The sequence below is a fragment of the Scophthalmus maximus genome, chromosome 4 (assembly GCF_022379125.1).
Source record: "Scophthalmus maximus strain ysfricsl-2021 chromosome 4, ASM2237912v1, whole genome shotgun sequence".
Classification (NCBI taxonomy): Eukaryota; Metazoa; Chordata; class Actinopteri; order Pleuronectiformes; family Scophthalmidae; genus Scophthalmus; species Scophthalmus maximus.
The window spans coordinates 19,286,449-19,300,778 of NC_061518.1; the positions used below are offsets into that span (position 1 = coordinate 19,286,449).

At 41.6% G+C, this 14,330-nt stretch overlaps 1 protein-coding gene across 1 annotated transcript in view; it reads left to right on the forward strand.

The window, feature by feature from the left end:
- hcn4 (hyperpolarization activated cyclic nucleotide-gated potassium channel 4) overlaps window positions 1-14,330 on the forward strand; it is a 62,245-nt gene that overhangs the window by 13,797 nt on the left and 34,118 nt on the right. Inside the window, exon 3 of the mRNA XM_047331684.1 lies at window positions 4,186-4,609. Within this exon, the coding sequence (XP_047187640.1) occupies window positions 4,186-4,609 (424 nt within the window). The remainder of the gene's footprint in view (window positions 1-4,185; window positions 4,610-14,330) is intronic.

Genomic DNA, 14,330 nt, shown 5'->3' on the forward strand with positions numbered 1-14,330 from the left:
TAATTTATTATTTATTATTATTTACTAGGGTTGCTTATTCAACAGCAATGAAACCAACATTAAATCAATAAGAATAATTCTACTTTTTAAAATAACTTGTTTCTCCTGCTACATTTGAGAGTATCACCTTCACATCACCACTGTTAGGTGGCTGTATTTTGATTTTAGGTGGTTCACTACCACATAAGTCGAGTCTGTGATTTGGGCTGACGCAGAGATATGGAATTGTTTAATACCTTTTGAAATGTAAGCCTAATATGCCGCACTGTATTTAAAGAACAATGTTCTTCCATGTCAGGGTCCCAGTGCATAATAAAACACAGTGAACGGATCCCTGCTATGTTGGTGAACTGACCTCCATTAGCAGGCAACTGCAAAAGTGAAAAGGAGAAATCATGAGCATTTACTCTACACATGCATGCATGCACACATACATACACGCAACAACAACGATTTGACATGTGCATGTGAAATCACGGATTACATACACGCAAGAAAACACACAGAATAAGCAATAATGAATGCTAAACAGCCGTTTGACATTCTGCATCCTGAGCTGCATCCTTATCCCAAAATACTGTTGGAGGTCAGTCACAATGATATTTGTTTTAAGGATGTCTTCAGACTTCAACTGGTAGATTGATTAAATTGGGGGGAAAAAATATCCAATAGTAACATGAAACATGACTGTGATCTTTCTTGTTTTTCTCCTCGTTTTGTGTTTGAATTAATTTCATGACTTTCCCTTTGCATTTGGCAAAATGCCTTTTGTACAATGGGCGTACAGCCGCTTCTGTTAATCTCACCAATCCCCCCACTCCTATAACAAGTGAGGCTTGCTCAAACAGGTGGCAGCTGTGGCTCCGTTATGCCAGCGTGACATTCAGAGGTCTTAAACAGCATTCTGTCTTGTTATTCTGTCTCTGACGATGCTGAGGAAACTCTCCTCATCTTTTTTCCTCTCTTTCAGTCCGTTTCCTCGTGCTGTCATTCACAGGGTATCATCGAGATAACTGCTGGCTGAATGTTGCTGTAAAGTTTTTATTGCTACCAGCATCAACACCTTCAGGCGCAGTACTTGACACGCCGAAGTAACGTCCTCATTGCAGGCGAGGACTGGAAGCAATCCTGCTCAAAATTGCAATTCGATATTTTGTGTCCTCCTCCACACATGCTGGACTACGGCAAATTTTTGCTTCTCTTCTGCTTCTTCTCGTTTATTGAATTAATTTGACGCTTCCATGGAGTATTGCACTTTTTGAATACTATTTTAAAAGACAATGCCATTGTTATTTTCAATGGGCAGCATGTTGGTGCAGGGGTTAACACCCTCTGTGTGTCCTTTCTGTGTGGGGTTTGCATGTTCTTGTTACTGCGTGGGTTTTTTTCTTGCTTCCTCCAAAGACATGCAGGTTCTTTTAATTATTGGGAGACTCTAAATTGCCTGTAGGTGTAAATGTGAGCGTGACTGGTAGTTTGTCGCTATACATTGGCCTAGTCGGCTGGCTACCTGTCCATAATATACCCCACCTCTCGTCTAATGTCACCTGGGATTGACTCCTTTTTTCACAAGTTACCCCATTTGCTATAAATCATCAATCAATTTTACAATGAATTCCATATTTTGTTGCATTACAATAATATATATATTTTTTTAATTGTGTTTGGTACTAAGGTTTTCACGTACAATTACATTGCCACACAATGATAATGTGTAACATTAACAGCAATGAATGCAGAGTTTATGTCCATTGCGATGATTTCCGGAGTCAAGTCTCTTTAATCTGATTTTACTACAGTGAAATTAATGAAAAACCTCTGTAATTTGAAAGAGGGAAAAACAAAACCATTTTTGTAAGTATTTTGTAATTCGTCGTACAGAAGCTGCAATGCAAAGACACTACCACAATCCTGTTAATAGTGTAAATAGGTTTTAATGTGTGTCTGAGTAATACGTAGGGTTTCGCAGCTGTAACAGTTGTTGTGGGCACACAAAAATGATTGTCTTTGTCCATTGTTGGTGGGTCCTGTCAAGTGCTGGGAGCACTCCTATTAGTAGAATGTGTGGCTCTTAGATCTGCACAGGCTATCCAGCATTTGTAATATCAGAGAGCATGTCAATATGAAGAACAAATGCCATTACCTGTGTTTGCATTTCTTCCTTTGAAGTCCTTTTCTTGTCCTCTTGGGCTCTCAGCCTTAACATGAGCAAACAGAGTTGGCAAGGTCTGTCTAAATATAACTCCTCTTGACAACAAGCTTGAACAGTAGACACCCTTTTACTTTGAAGAATTCCAATTACTGTCACAGTTTCCTCAGTGTGTGCGTGCGCGCGTGCGTGCGTGTGAGAAATAGACATGAAACCAAGATATGTGTTGGTGTACACTCTATATTTATGTATGCAATAGCGTGTGTTGGCGTGAGATGCTCTTGTTAAACTGTAATCGAAGCACATTACAACCCAAGCATCTGCAACATAGCATAATTCTTTTTTTCTTTTTCTTTTTTACTCAAAGTGATGTAAATTCTGTCCATAGATGCTCATCCCCAGAGGCAACCGTGGCAAACAATAACATGGCAAATGCAGGTCTATTGGAGTATGCTCGGAGAAAAAAGAAAAAGAAACGAGCCAAAAAAATCCTACTTGTAGCTGTGACCAAGTCTGCACACAGAATTATCATGTTTCCTTAATAGCAATATGGACATCAGCGGTTTCAGCAGCATCTACAGGAATATTAAGGTCTATGGATGAAGTACTTTGAGTTCAAGCTGATACGTCGCACATCACAAGTCTTTTGCGAACAGGACTTCAGAGAAGAAATGAAATTTTAGATCAAACTGATCATCAATTAAATGATAAACTGTGCATCATTCAGCAAAGAAAACGCAAGGAAGCAAAGAAAAAAAAAGATTCTTCATGATACACTATCATATGGAAAAGATTGACATTATGAACCAAACTACTTCAAAAAATAACAGATTTTGTTACTCAGCCTGATTTGACTTGCTATAGATCTTTTTGGATCAGGTCATGTAATGCTTTAGAGCAGCAGTCCCCTGTAAACCCAGGAGTTATTACTTCAGCACACCGTGAATGAAGTATGAAATCAATAGACATCAGCTGCAATAAGGAGGTGAAACGGCGGTTATTACCCGCAGTGGTCCAGCCAGCTTCCAGTAAGAATGTTTCTCCTACCCATGTCATGTATGTAGGATAATTTCTTCTTTATTTCTTATGGCCCTGCTCTTAAAATTGGTTTTGCTTAGAGACGGGCCGTTATGGCCCAGTTAACTGAGGCTGGATAAATCATCGGACGCTCACCATCGGGCCGGTGCACAAAGCAGAAACCCCTCTATGGTGCATTCAATGGAATATCCAGGATGTATCACCCTTAACACAAAGGACCCAATCTGGATTCAATTACCAAGCCAGCAGAGAGTGCAATTTATATCCAAACTCTCAGGCTTGGAAGATGGACGAGGTCACAGTACAGGTTGTAATTAACAGTTAACCCTCACTGAACTTTGAGTTGTGATTTACGGTTAAAACACAAATGGCTTGAATGTTGCGCTTTCTGCTTGTGCGGCGGGGAGGCTACGTATGTATATAGGCTATCACGCGGTTATTGCACCGTGTGTGCATGAGTTTTCTCCCACCACACCAACTCAACAACCAACTTAAAAGCAGTTTGCTTCATCCCCCACCACAGTTCACAAAAGTGTGACTCATACTGCTACAGTAAAAAGACCTTGCTTTATTGATATTTACAAATGAATTCTGTTGACCTTTTAATATCTTTTTGTATGACAAGTAGTGGTATTTATAGCAAATGTGATTCCATTTACTTCAATTTGTTAGATGACTACGATAGACATCGCCTCTATGCTTTGAACAAAGTGGATTGTGCCGTTTTTAGCACCTTAGTTGCAAGGCCTTGGGGAAGACGGCAACAGGCTTCTTTTGGGATCAAGTTTGGGGAAAAATTCAGCAAATATAAGATATTGTGTGTATATCATTCATCGTGCACTGAGTTCTTTAAGTGTGTTGAACAACAATTGTCACCCTGTAACTATGCAAGTGGTTGCTAGTACTTAGTTAGTTTGGGAATTGTACTCTCATATGACTTTAGTATTCTCTCTTTGATCATCCCATTGCTACCCTTCTCTTTTTCTCTCTCCATCAAGGTTTTACTGGGACTTGACCATGCTGTTGCTGATGGTGGGCAACCTCATCATCATCCCCGTGGGCATAACGTTCTTCAAGGATGAGCACACGCCCCCCTGGATCGTGTTCAACGTGGTCTCTGACACTTTCTTCCTCATGGACCTGGTCCTCAACTTCAGGACTGGTATTGTCAAGGAGGACAACACTGAGATCATCCTGGATCCGCAGCAGATCAAGATTAAGTACTTGCGCAGCTGGTTTGTGGTGGACTTCATCTCCTCCATTCCCGTGGACTACATCTTCCTCATTGTGGAGACGCGCATCGACTCCGATTTCTACAAGACGGCGCGAGCCTTGCGGATTGTCCGCTTCACCAAGATCCTCAGCCTGCTACGACTCCTGCGCCTCTCGAGACTCATTCGCTACATTCACCAGTGGGAAGAGGTAGGAAAGTACACCTCAGTGTTTGCTGTTTATGAATAGGTATATGTAAAAATTTAAAGTTGTGCGGAATCCTGCCCACTTTTACATAACAAGCTATATTCCCTGGATTAGGCGTGCTGCGGTAGTTGGTGTGACCAGTGTAACACTGTGATCAGGCACATCTCAATTACATACATCCCAGACACAAAAAACATTTGGTTCTTTTCTTTGCATATCAGCTAATAAAAGTCCAACTCTGACAATACTAGTTTTTAATAATCTGTCCGACACTGCAATTGCTTAAGTGCAGCAGAGCAGGGGCACATCATAGAGTAGCGGAGTCTTATCACGTGCTGAGGGGAGAGTTGACTGAACAAGGGAGGGCATTTGGTGTCAAAGCGCAAAATAAAAGCACCTATTTAATTTTTTTTCTTTAGCCTGAATTCCAAAATAGAGCCTGATGACATAATGAGGTAATATGCAAACTTTGTCAGTAAAAGTTAGAGGTATCTGGACGTAACTCTTGTAATCTATGCACATTCACACACACACACACACACACACACACACACACACCTACCTTTAGTGCACCACAAGAGTTTGGTTGCCCAGTGGGAATTTTTTCCATACTGTGGAAAAAGATGGTAACAAGTGAATTCACACAAAGAGAAAAAGAGATGGATACAGAGACAATACCAAGAAAATGGTAATGATTGACAGATGTACAAGGATACTGTTTGATGAAGCTAGTCAAACACATAGGGCTTCACTCCCTAAATCTAATTACAATCCAAATGGTAGTCCGTTCCTGGGGAACTACTGCTGAGAATGTTTGCAGAGCTCAGTACCTGCCCCTCTCCCCTGAGGAGGAAATATGGATAGATGCTGCTTCTGATTACATCCACCCTTGAAAGGAGAGAAGAGGCTCTTTGCTGTACTCCAGTCTCCAATAAGTTGATGAAGCCTGGATTTTGATTACCATTTTCTCTCCATGTGCCCTTCCAGCTAGCAGTGGGCCCACAGAGCCCAGAGGGACTTAGCTGCAGCACAAGCATGATTGTGATTGCGGGAATGATTACAAAAGTTCCCGTTGCCCTCACTGGAAGGATCTTGATGTTTGGTCTCCGAAGTAAAATGTACAAAGTGAAGCATCAGAGACTCAGCGTGGCGCCAAAACGCGAGGCACCCATGAGAGAATACTATGGGTCAGTCAGAGGAACTCTGGTTGGTTGTGAGGTTATACGACGTAATGTTTTCCGGGCTGAGGGGAGCTACCAGATTTGTGGTGAGGATCGAGCAAGAGTTTCGTTATGAACGTTGTCCAGCCACGAAAAACGGGAAAACACTGGATAATTTAGTAAATGCAATCCACACGGAGAACTGCCTCTTGGAGGCTTCATCACAAACTGCGGTTTGTCATTCCACAGATATCCTCCCCCTAAAAATAACTAAAGCCCCCCTTACATGCTTGTATTCCCCTGAAGCAATGCAGCGCAGGGTTGAGGCTTTAGTTCAGGGTTTAGTGTCTCGATGAAGAGTACTTTGGCAGAGTCAGTGTGCATGGTCATAATACAGATATAATTATAGCTGCAGCCCTGCATCATTCCAGTACACGCTGTTATGGTGTCAGGGATTAATGCAATATTTTCAGTTACGAGTCAGATTGTTTACCTCCAGACGCAGAAACCATTTAACAGATGGCCTTGCACTTAATTGACACACTGGAATATCTCAGGTCCTCACAGTATTCAATTTTTTATTCATTACCCAGAAATTACCTTTTAAATTGATATGTTTTTTGAAACACAAAGTGTCATTTTTTCCCAATTGGATCATAACTTACCCATATTATAGAAAATATAGAAAAACGGTATAGAAACATTATAGAAAAATGGAAATTTGCATTTCAGTTTACATAAAAGTGTAATTCAAAGCCAAAACCTATTCCAGAGCAACAAATAGAAAAATATATTATTTGTCTGTGTTGCTGTAATTTCACCCAAAAGAGCTTAATTTGGGTCCCTTGATATGCATCTCTCTTTGTGCTATTTTTGAATTATTTTATTGTATTCATTAAAAAGGCATTCAAGTGCACATAGGTTTTTGTTCTAACATACAAATGCAAATAAAGGGAACGTTTAAAATGACCATATTATGGAACAATTAATTAAACGAACAGTAAATTGGCCCTTGGTTCAGCAGTGCTTAAAATTAGAGACACTTAGTATTTTCAGTTACTGTGGAGTTTTTCCCTCCCTAATTTCACATTGAATTGACATTAGAGCCACAAGCATACATGCTTACGACACAGTATTGATATACGTTCATTAGCCCATTTGCACAATGTTGTCAAAATGCGGCGCCCCTCAGTTAGTTGGTGGGTGTGTTCACCTGAGTGCATGACATGACACTGATAATTGGACAGGTTGACTAGCAAGCTGACTGCCAATCAAACCACAGTATCCCCGGACCTGCCCACAGCATTCAGAAAAAGTTTCGGCTTTTCAAATATTCAGCTGGCACTCTGGGTAGAACAGTGTATATAAGTGTGGTGACATTAATCATGCAGGGCCTCTGTGATGCCATTTCAAAGAGAGGAAAAGTTCAGATGAATCACTGGGGGAGAATCTCTCTTCGCCGCCCTGTGCCTCCATGCATGCCTTCTGCTGTTTTTTCTGAGCTCACAATTCAGGCAGGGATACATGTCGTTTAGGCCGACCTGCATTTGAATTGAGTGGACACACTTGACAGGAAGCTGTCACATGTTCAGCCTGCAATAAGGGAACAAATAAAGGAGAGGAGGCAGTGATGGACGGGAAAGGGGAAGGAGACACGGATAAGATAAATAAAAACTAGAAAAAAGCAAAAGTGCCTGCCGAACCAGCCTATAGCCACGGGCTGTTGTTTGGTTGTAATCGACCACCACCTCAGACTAGATCTAGTAAGAGAACGAGAACTGTTGGAAGGGGAAAACCAAAAACATAAATTCATATTCACATCGTGAATAAAATTGCAAGGAATTTTGAGGACAGCAATGACTGCACAATCTGAAGAAAAAAAAACGCTGAAACAAACGATAGAGACGGAGGACATTAGACTCACTGAGCCAGCTGCCATTTACATGTTTCCGTGTGTGTGTGTGTGTGTGTGTGTGTGTGTGTGTGTGTGTGTGTGTGTGTGTGTGTGTGTGTGTGTGTGTGTGTGTGTGTGTGTGTGTGTGTGTGTGTGTGTGTGTGTGTGTGTGTGTGTGTGTGTGTGTGTGTGTGTGTGTGTGTGTGTGTGTGTGTGTGTGTATTAGAGTTTGCTGATGAATGCTACATAGGCAGACAGAGTGAAAGGCCAACTTTGCCTCAGCGCCAGCGAGCACTCCAGATGCAACCTCACGGAAATGTCATCTGTCACTGCAGAATAACTTGTCGCCCAGATCTCACCACCTGACCGACTCATTGACTTTTCCTATTGGCAGCCACACTTCAGACAGCGTGTACGCATCTTATCACCATTTCAATACTTTGGTAACACTTCACACTAACGTTGCTTTGATCTAATTGCCCACACTTTGAGCTTTGGAGAGAAATCAGAACTAGACAGTAATTCTGCAGCCGACATTTACACTTTTATACCTCACTGTCCTACCGTTGTTTTACTTGGTTCCTACTTTTCCGCGAATGAATATGTATAATTACAGTTTCCTGGCTTTCACACGACTGAGGCATTATCCTTGTGATCCATGACACTGTTTAATTTGCATCCCCTGTAACATCACTGAATGCCATTCAGTGTTGCTTGCCACTCTAAATACAGTTCCGCGATGAGGTGCACCTCTCTGACATGACAGAAGCTTCCGACATGTTATGTCCCTATGTCCTCCAAAAATTGTACTCATATTTCACAAGTATCTGGAATCTATAAATAGTCCCCCATAAATCCATTTGGTTTGTTATTGTTTGAGTTTCATTTCCTCCTTGGTAAGAAGTCACACAAAGGACACTTCTTCCGGGAGGTGGATGTTGAATACAGCTCAGTGCACTGCTGCATGGTTTAATGCCTCGTAGAGTGATACTTTTGGGAACAAATTTTAAAATAAAATAACAATCTTCTCTCATGTACTCACAGCAGGGAAGAAAAGAAAAGCTTTTTAGGAATTCAGGACAAGACAAAGGAATAGAAACAGTATCAAATGTACCACGGAGATGGAAAAGCCATTCATAACAAAAGCGGAGACAAAAACGATCTCAAATGTATTACAAGGTGAAGTGCCCCATGGCTGGGTCGAAGCTGTCGAAAACAGATTCATAAAATCACTGTAGCAGACTTAGATTACTTCTGGACAAATTCTGTACAGGAACTTGTTTTTTTTTCTCCCTCCAAAAGGTGACGACACCAATTATTTGCTGCTTCACATCCTCACTCAAAAATTAAACGGGCTGGATCAGAAAGTCATAAATCAGTTTCACAACGCCAATATTTTTTAAATGAAATAACAACGTGTCTGAGACGTGCGAAGGGGCTGAATGTACTGATGCCTCCTCGAAGGTAAAGCTCTGTTACATTTTGGTTTGATGAAATGATGGGACCGGTCAAGGAAGTAGATTGTAATCTGGAAGGTACACATATGCACATACATGTATTGGCAAATAATTAATTGTTGAGCGCATTGCGATTAATATTTACGACCATTTTTTTTGCTGTATCCCTGCGTCACTTGCGTATTCCTGCCTGCTTCTGCCGGCTTTGTTGACATGGACTGTAATTGCGTGTCCTTAGCAGAGCATACTGTGCTAGTAGCCTGAAGCCCAGACATGTTGGCACATAACCACAAATTGTTGAAGTGTCCTTGAGCTTCACGCTTGACCCCTAAATTGCTCCGAAGGGGCTTCCCAGGAGACGACAGAGGAGCTTGTGGGTCAAAGAGGAGCCGCATTATTTTATGAACTGTCGCCAAACACTAAACACAGCAGCTCCATGGAATACTGTTTTGATGACAAAACTGTCAGCGCTGCAGTGATAAGTATTATTAAATTGTACCATTAAAGTGCCAAATAATCTAATGGCAGTTGTTTGATACTTTTATGTAGGATCACAATAGGACATTATTTTACAGACAAACACCCAAGAGTATAAAATTCCATCCTCACATCGAACAATATCTAAAGGGGGTTGACAAGCTCATATCTGATTTACATACTGCTACTGCCTGAGTACATAATACACATGGTGGCTTTCTTGAAAATACTGCAAAAGTAACCATTTTCTCTGGTGGTACTATTTATAGGGATGTGTTTGAATGAAATAAACTTTTTAAAATATTATTGTATTCTTTATTTTATACACACCTTCTATGTTAAACGCAAATTCAGAGTATTTCTTTGCAGGAAATTACTGAAAAAAATGCATTCAGGCCTCGAAAAATGCAAAGAAAACAAGTTTGTGTTCATTTTGAAACAGCACAACACTTGGAATCGACATTCTGTGGAATAACCCTGATTTCCAGTGATGAACGTCATGCGTCTTGGAATGCTCCCACCAGTCTTTCACATTACTCTCGGGTGACTTTGATTCCTGCTGCAAAACATTTCAAGCATGCTGGAGTTTGTTTGATGGCTTGTGCCCCATCCATCCTCCTCTTACTTTCAGGTTCAGGCTGCTTGACCTTGTTCTGATGAAACATCATCTCTGAAATTTCAAGGCAGCATCATAAAGGTCTCCAAAGAGGAGACCTATAGTACATGATCCATCTTTGAGTGTAGTTCAGTATAATCCCTTTCCCTTTTTTTTTTTTTTACAGCGTGTTCAAGGTGGGAATGTGGCACCGTTATGCTGCTTCGCCTTTTAATGTGAAAAGGTACGATCATGGAATGGTGATCATTGTTGGACAGCAGCTAAGTTGGCAGTGGAGGAAGTCAAATTCACGTGTCACACTTTAGAAGCTGATACTGTTTTTGTAAAAAATCACGCTTTTGATTCCGAAATACTGACGTGCTTAAGTCACACACTTTAGTTTTGTTACGTTGACTTCGTTTGGTTCAAGGTAAACAAGCAAAGCTTGCCATTTTAGAAAGGCAGTATATCATACTTCTGTTTAAAAGCTGATCATGTGTTCACCACTAGTGACCTGCTCACAATTTGAGAGGATTAAGAAGATAAACTAAAATTACAAAGCACAAATTGATCCCAGGAAGTTTTAGCAAGTAAAATGACATCTGCAGATGCAATAAAATCACCTTCGCCTCCTCAGAGTCCTGGGTTTAAACCCTACTAACGCCATCAGTATCCTTTTGCATAACTAAAGCAATGCCCTGATCCCCCCACCAGCTCACAAAATCTCCTCCGTGCTTGTCCTTTTTATCCCCAGCTATAATAAATTCACTCGGATTGCTTCCATTTCTTCTCCAAATACTTCAGATTTAGGGTTGTTGTTGCTGTGTGATATGACCTAAGTCTCCTACCCCCATAGAGGTCATATCATGTTTGTATAACGAAGCATACTGTCGCTCATGCACATTAGGGCCAAGTTTTTGTTGATGTTGAGCAGTAAATTCTTCTGTTCTTCAACTGATGTCCTTCCTTCTTTGTGATTCTTTGGCATAATTTGGGTAAAAAGCCTCTTGCAAAATCGGAGTATGAGGTCCAAGCCCTCGACCGCTTTTGAGGCCCCCGCTGTACTATTTGACACGGTTCTTGCAACGGCGATGAAAGAGCTAAGCGGTGTGTTTCCAGTCTGTTGTGTCTGTGGCAAAGTAGTGTATTTTGGTCTGTGTCAGACTTTTCAGTCCCAAACAATTGTGCCAGAAGAAGCCCCTGTTTTGTCCCATTCATGTTTGGAATGACCCCATTCTGTGTCAGTTCCACTCTCCTCCATGTTTGTTTGTTTGTGTAGCCTTCCTGCTACTCTCCCGGCCGTCACCCGCGTTGTGTGGAAGAGCGTTAAGTGCCGTTTAAATAGCAAACAATAGTGAGGTATATATGAAACGATAGCTCCTTTTCCATCATTTTACAATAAATACTGTCAATTCGCACTGCCCCACCAATGATAGGGGAAGTTTTGCCGGCGGCGATGGCTATACCTCACTGATATCGCTGTCATGCATAGTTTCCTCTTGTCACTATTCATTGGGATAAAAATAAGACTGTGGACGGATATTCTACTCATTGGAGTTGTCTGCTGTTGACGAACCAGCGACTTGGATGAGATTAGTCATCCTGTTAAATCAGATTCAAGACAGTGCACTAATGACTAAGCTCTGAGGGGCTTCCTCTCATCATGCCTGATGCCTACAACACAACTGTCAGGGCCGACCCAGTAAACGTTGCTTCCATGGCTCTGCCCGCCCAACTGGCTGTGCGCCGCACTCGGAAAGAAACAAATGATATGTCAGTTAAATGCTCAGGTGCTTTGATAGAAGTCAGCCATGTGGCTGCCCTGTGAGCAAGGTGCCTTTTATTTCCACCGAGTAAATCTACACAATTATATTCAAATAAGGTAAATCAACTAATCCCCCCCCCCCTCGCTGACCCGTTGCCTTTGCAAAGGTATGGTCTTTCAGAGATAAGAAAAGCAGGAAGAATAGATTTAATGGGCTATTATTAAGTGCACAATGAGGCTTGCCAGTAACAGTGACAGGTCCTCAACACACTGAATGAGCCTTGTGCGATATGAAAACCCACTGTGGATTTGCTTAAAAAACTATTACACAGAAATGTGTAATCCTGCACAAACCCAATGGTGCAACTCGGTAGGGAGCAGGGTGAGAGTGTTTTTTGTGATCCGACCCCTCTAGGCCTTTTTAGACGGATGATGGAAGGGTGTTCCCTGTGGTCTACTCACAGGCCTATTTCTCATTCTCCACATGTGCCTCGCCCACAATGACAGCGTGCATGAGCATGACATTTTGGTCGAGGCATTCATAGTGAGAAATCTAACCCCTGCCCACAGCCCGTTCCTGGAATCTGCCATCGTGTTGGATGATTAAAAATAACACTGAGGCGTGCATAGATTGATTAAGTTGATTTACGTAATGGCATTACGTAAATCATATCTCGCTCAAGCACAGGGAGCCGCATCATGTGCCATTTAACACTTTAAATGCACTGAACGTAAAACAGAACTCGGCAACAACTGTCCAAATCAAGTAATTATATGTGTCACATGCATTTTAAACTCATCAGTAAGATCCATCAGTATAGCCTCATGTGTATACTTAAAACCTCTTCTTTGTTGAAGAAAACACAACACTGATATCCATTGTGTATTGGTGTTGACTCCTCAAAACCAGACTTCCCTCAAATGAAATGATTTATTAGGGTTTATTAGTTAATTGAATACAGCAATAAATAATTCAATTGGAGAGTAGATGTACCATGGCGACCAAGCTTGATTTACAATGAAATTTCAACTGTGTAAACAATGAAATAACTGCTGTTGAAGTGTAGCTTTTATAACCTTTAGAAGAATTATCCACAACCAATTAAAGTATATGAAACGATATTCCCGATCAAGCATATCACTCAGCAGCACAGCAGTGGAATTCCAAAAACAACGGGAAGGGTTAGGAGTGAAGGTGTGCGGGCGGGCCTGACACGTGTCGAAATAGCATCAGAAAAACAATATGTGCGAAGGATTTTGTTTTTCCTCCCGTGTGTTGCGACGCCCTCATGCCAGACATTGATCATCATTAGCAGTGCTAACAGCAAACACCAGATGCCTCAGCGCGGTGCGACGTCTACTGGTGTCTGGGCAGCTACCATCAGCACCGTGGGACATATACATCCATTCCCTCACCGCGATCCCACTCTTCTCACACCATCTGTCTGAGATGATGCGGCAGCTGCCCACGTCCACTCCCCGACTGTCCGCGCTGCACAGGGATACAGATTAGTTTACGACCTAAGCACGTTTTTGACCCCTTGTCATGCATATACGTCTATTCATTAGTTTTTATTTTGTCAGCATGTTGAATAAAATGGATCTCTTCTGGTAGAAACCATATTGGAATAGCAACAACTGTGTGAGTCAGTTTGTGTCTATACCAGGCCGTACTAGTGGCAGTAGTGCTATTGTTTACAATCGTAGTAGCAATTTACCTATGGAAGTAGTTTTACAATTTCCTCATTTTTAACTTTTCACCTTTGTATGTGCAGCCCCCAGCTCATTTCCCCATGCAACCGTGTAATTGCTGCTTCATTATAGTTTCCCCTATGAAACCCCTATCAGGGCGTTGACTTACTGGTGATGTGATCTGGCCCTTGGTTGCTGATTTGAAAAAGAAAAAAACAAAAACAAGACAAGGTAAGCAGACACACACATGGCCTCTCATACGGAGAGGCCTAATGAGGGTAGTTGGAGTAACAACAAGCCTCCGTAAACAACGGTTGTGTTGCATCTCTGTGCCCTCATCAATCAAAGCCCTCTTGTTTGTTCTGATGCTAATACCGTCAGGCTCACTCTGTGCCCCTATCAATTAAAAGAAAGTGGTCAGCAATCCATCATCCTCCATTAAACAACGCCACGTTGTGGAAGGCTGTGTGTTTGCAAAATGGCGCCTTTCTGTCTGTGTTTTAAATCCTGTATGTGTGCACGTTTACAGTACTTTTTTTGTTGCAATATAACACAGAAGTCCTGCTGTTGGCAGCCTTTTCTTTTCATATTTCAGAGATGACAGAAAATAAAAAGAGATGGAGAGGAGATACAGAGACATCGTTCCCTCTGCCTCAGAATAATGATCCTTTAACAGCCTTCTAA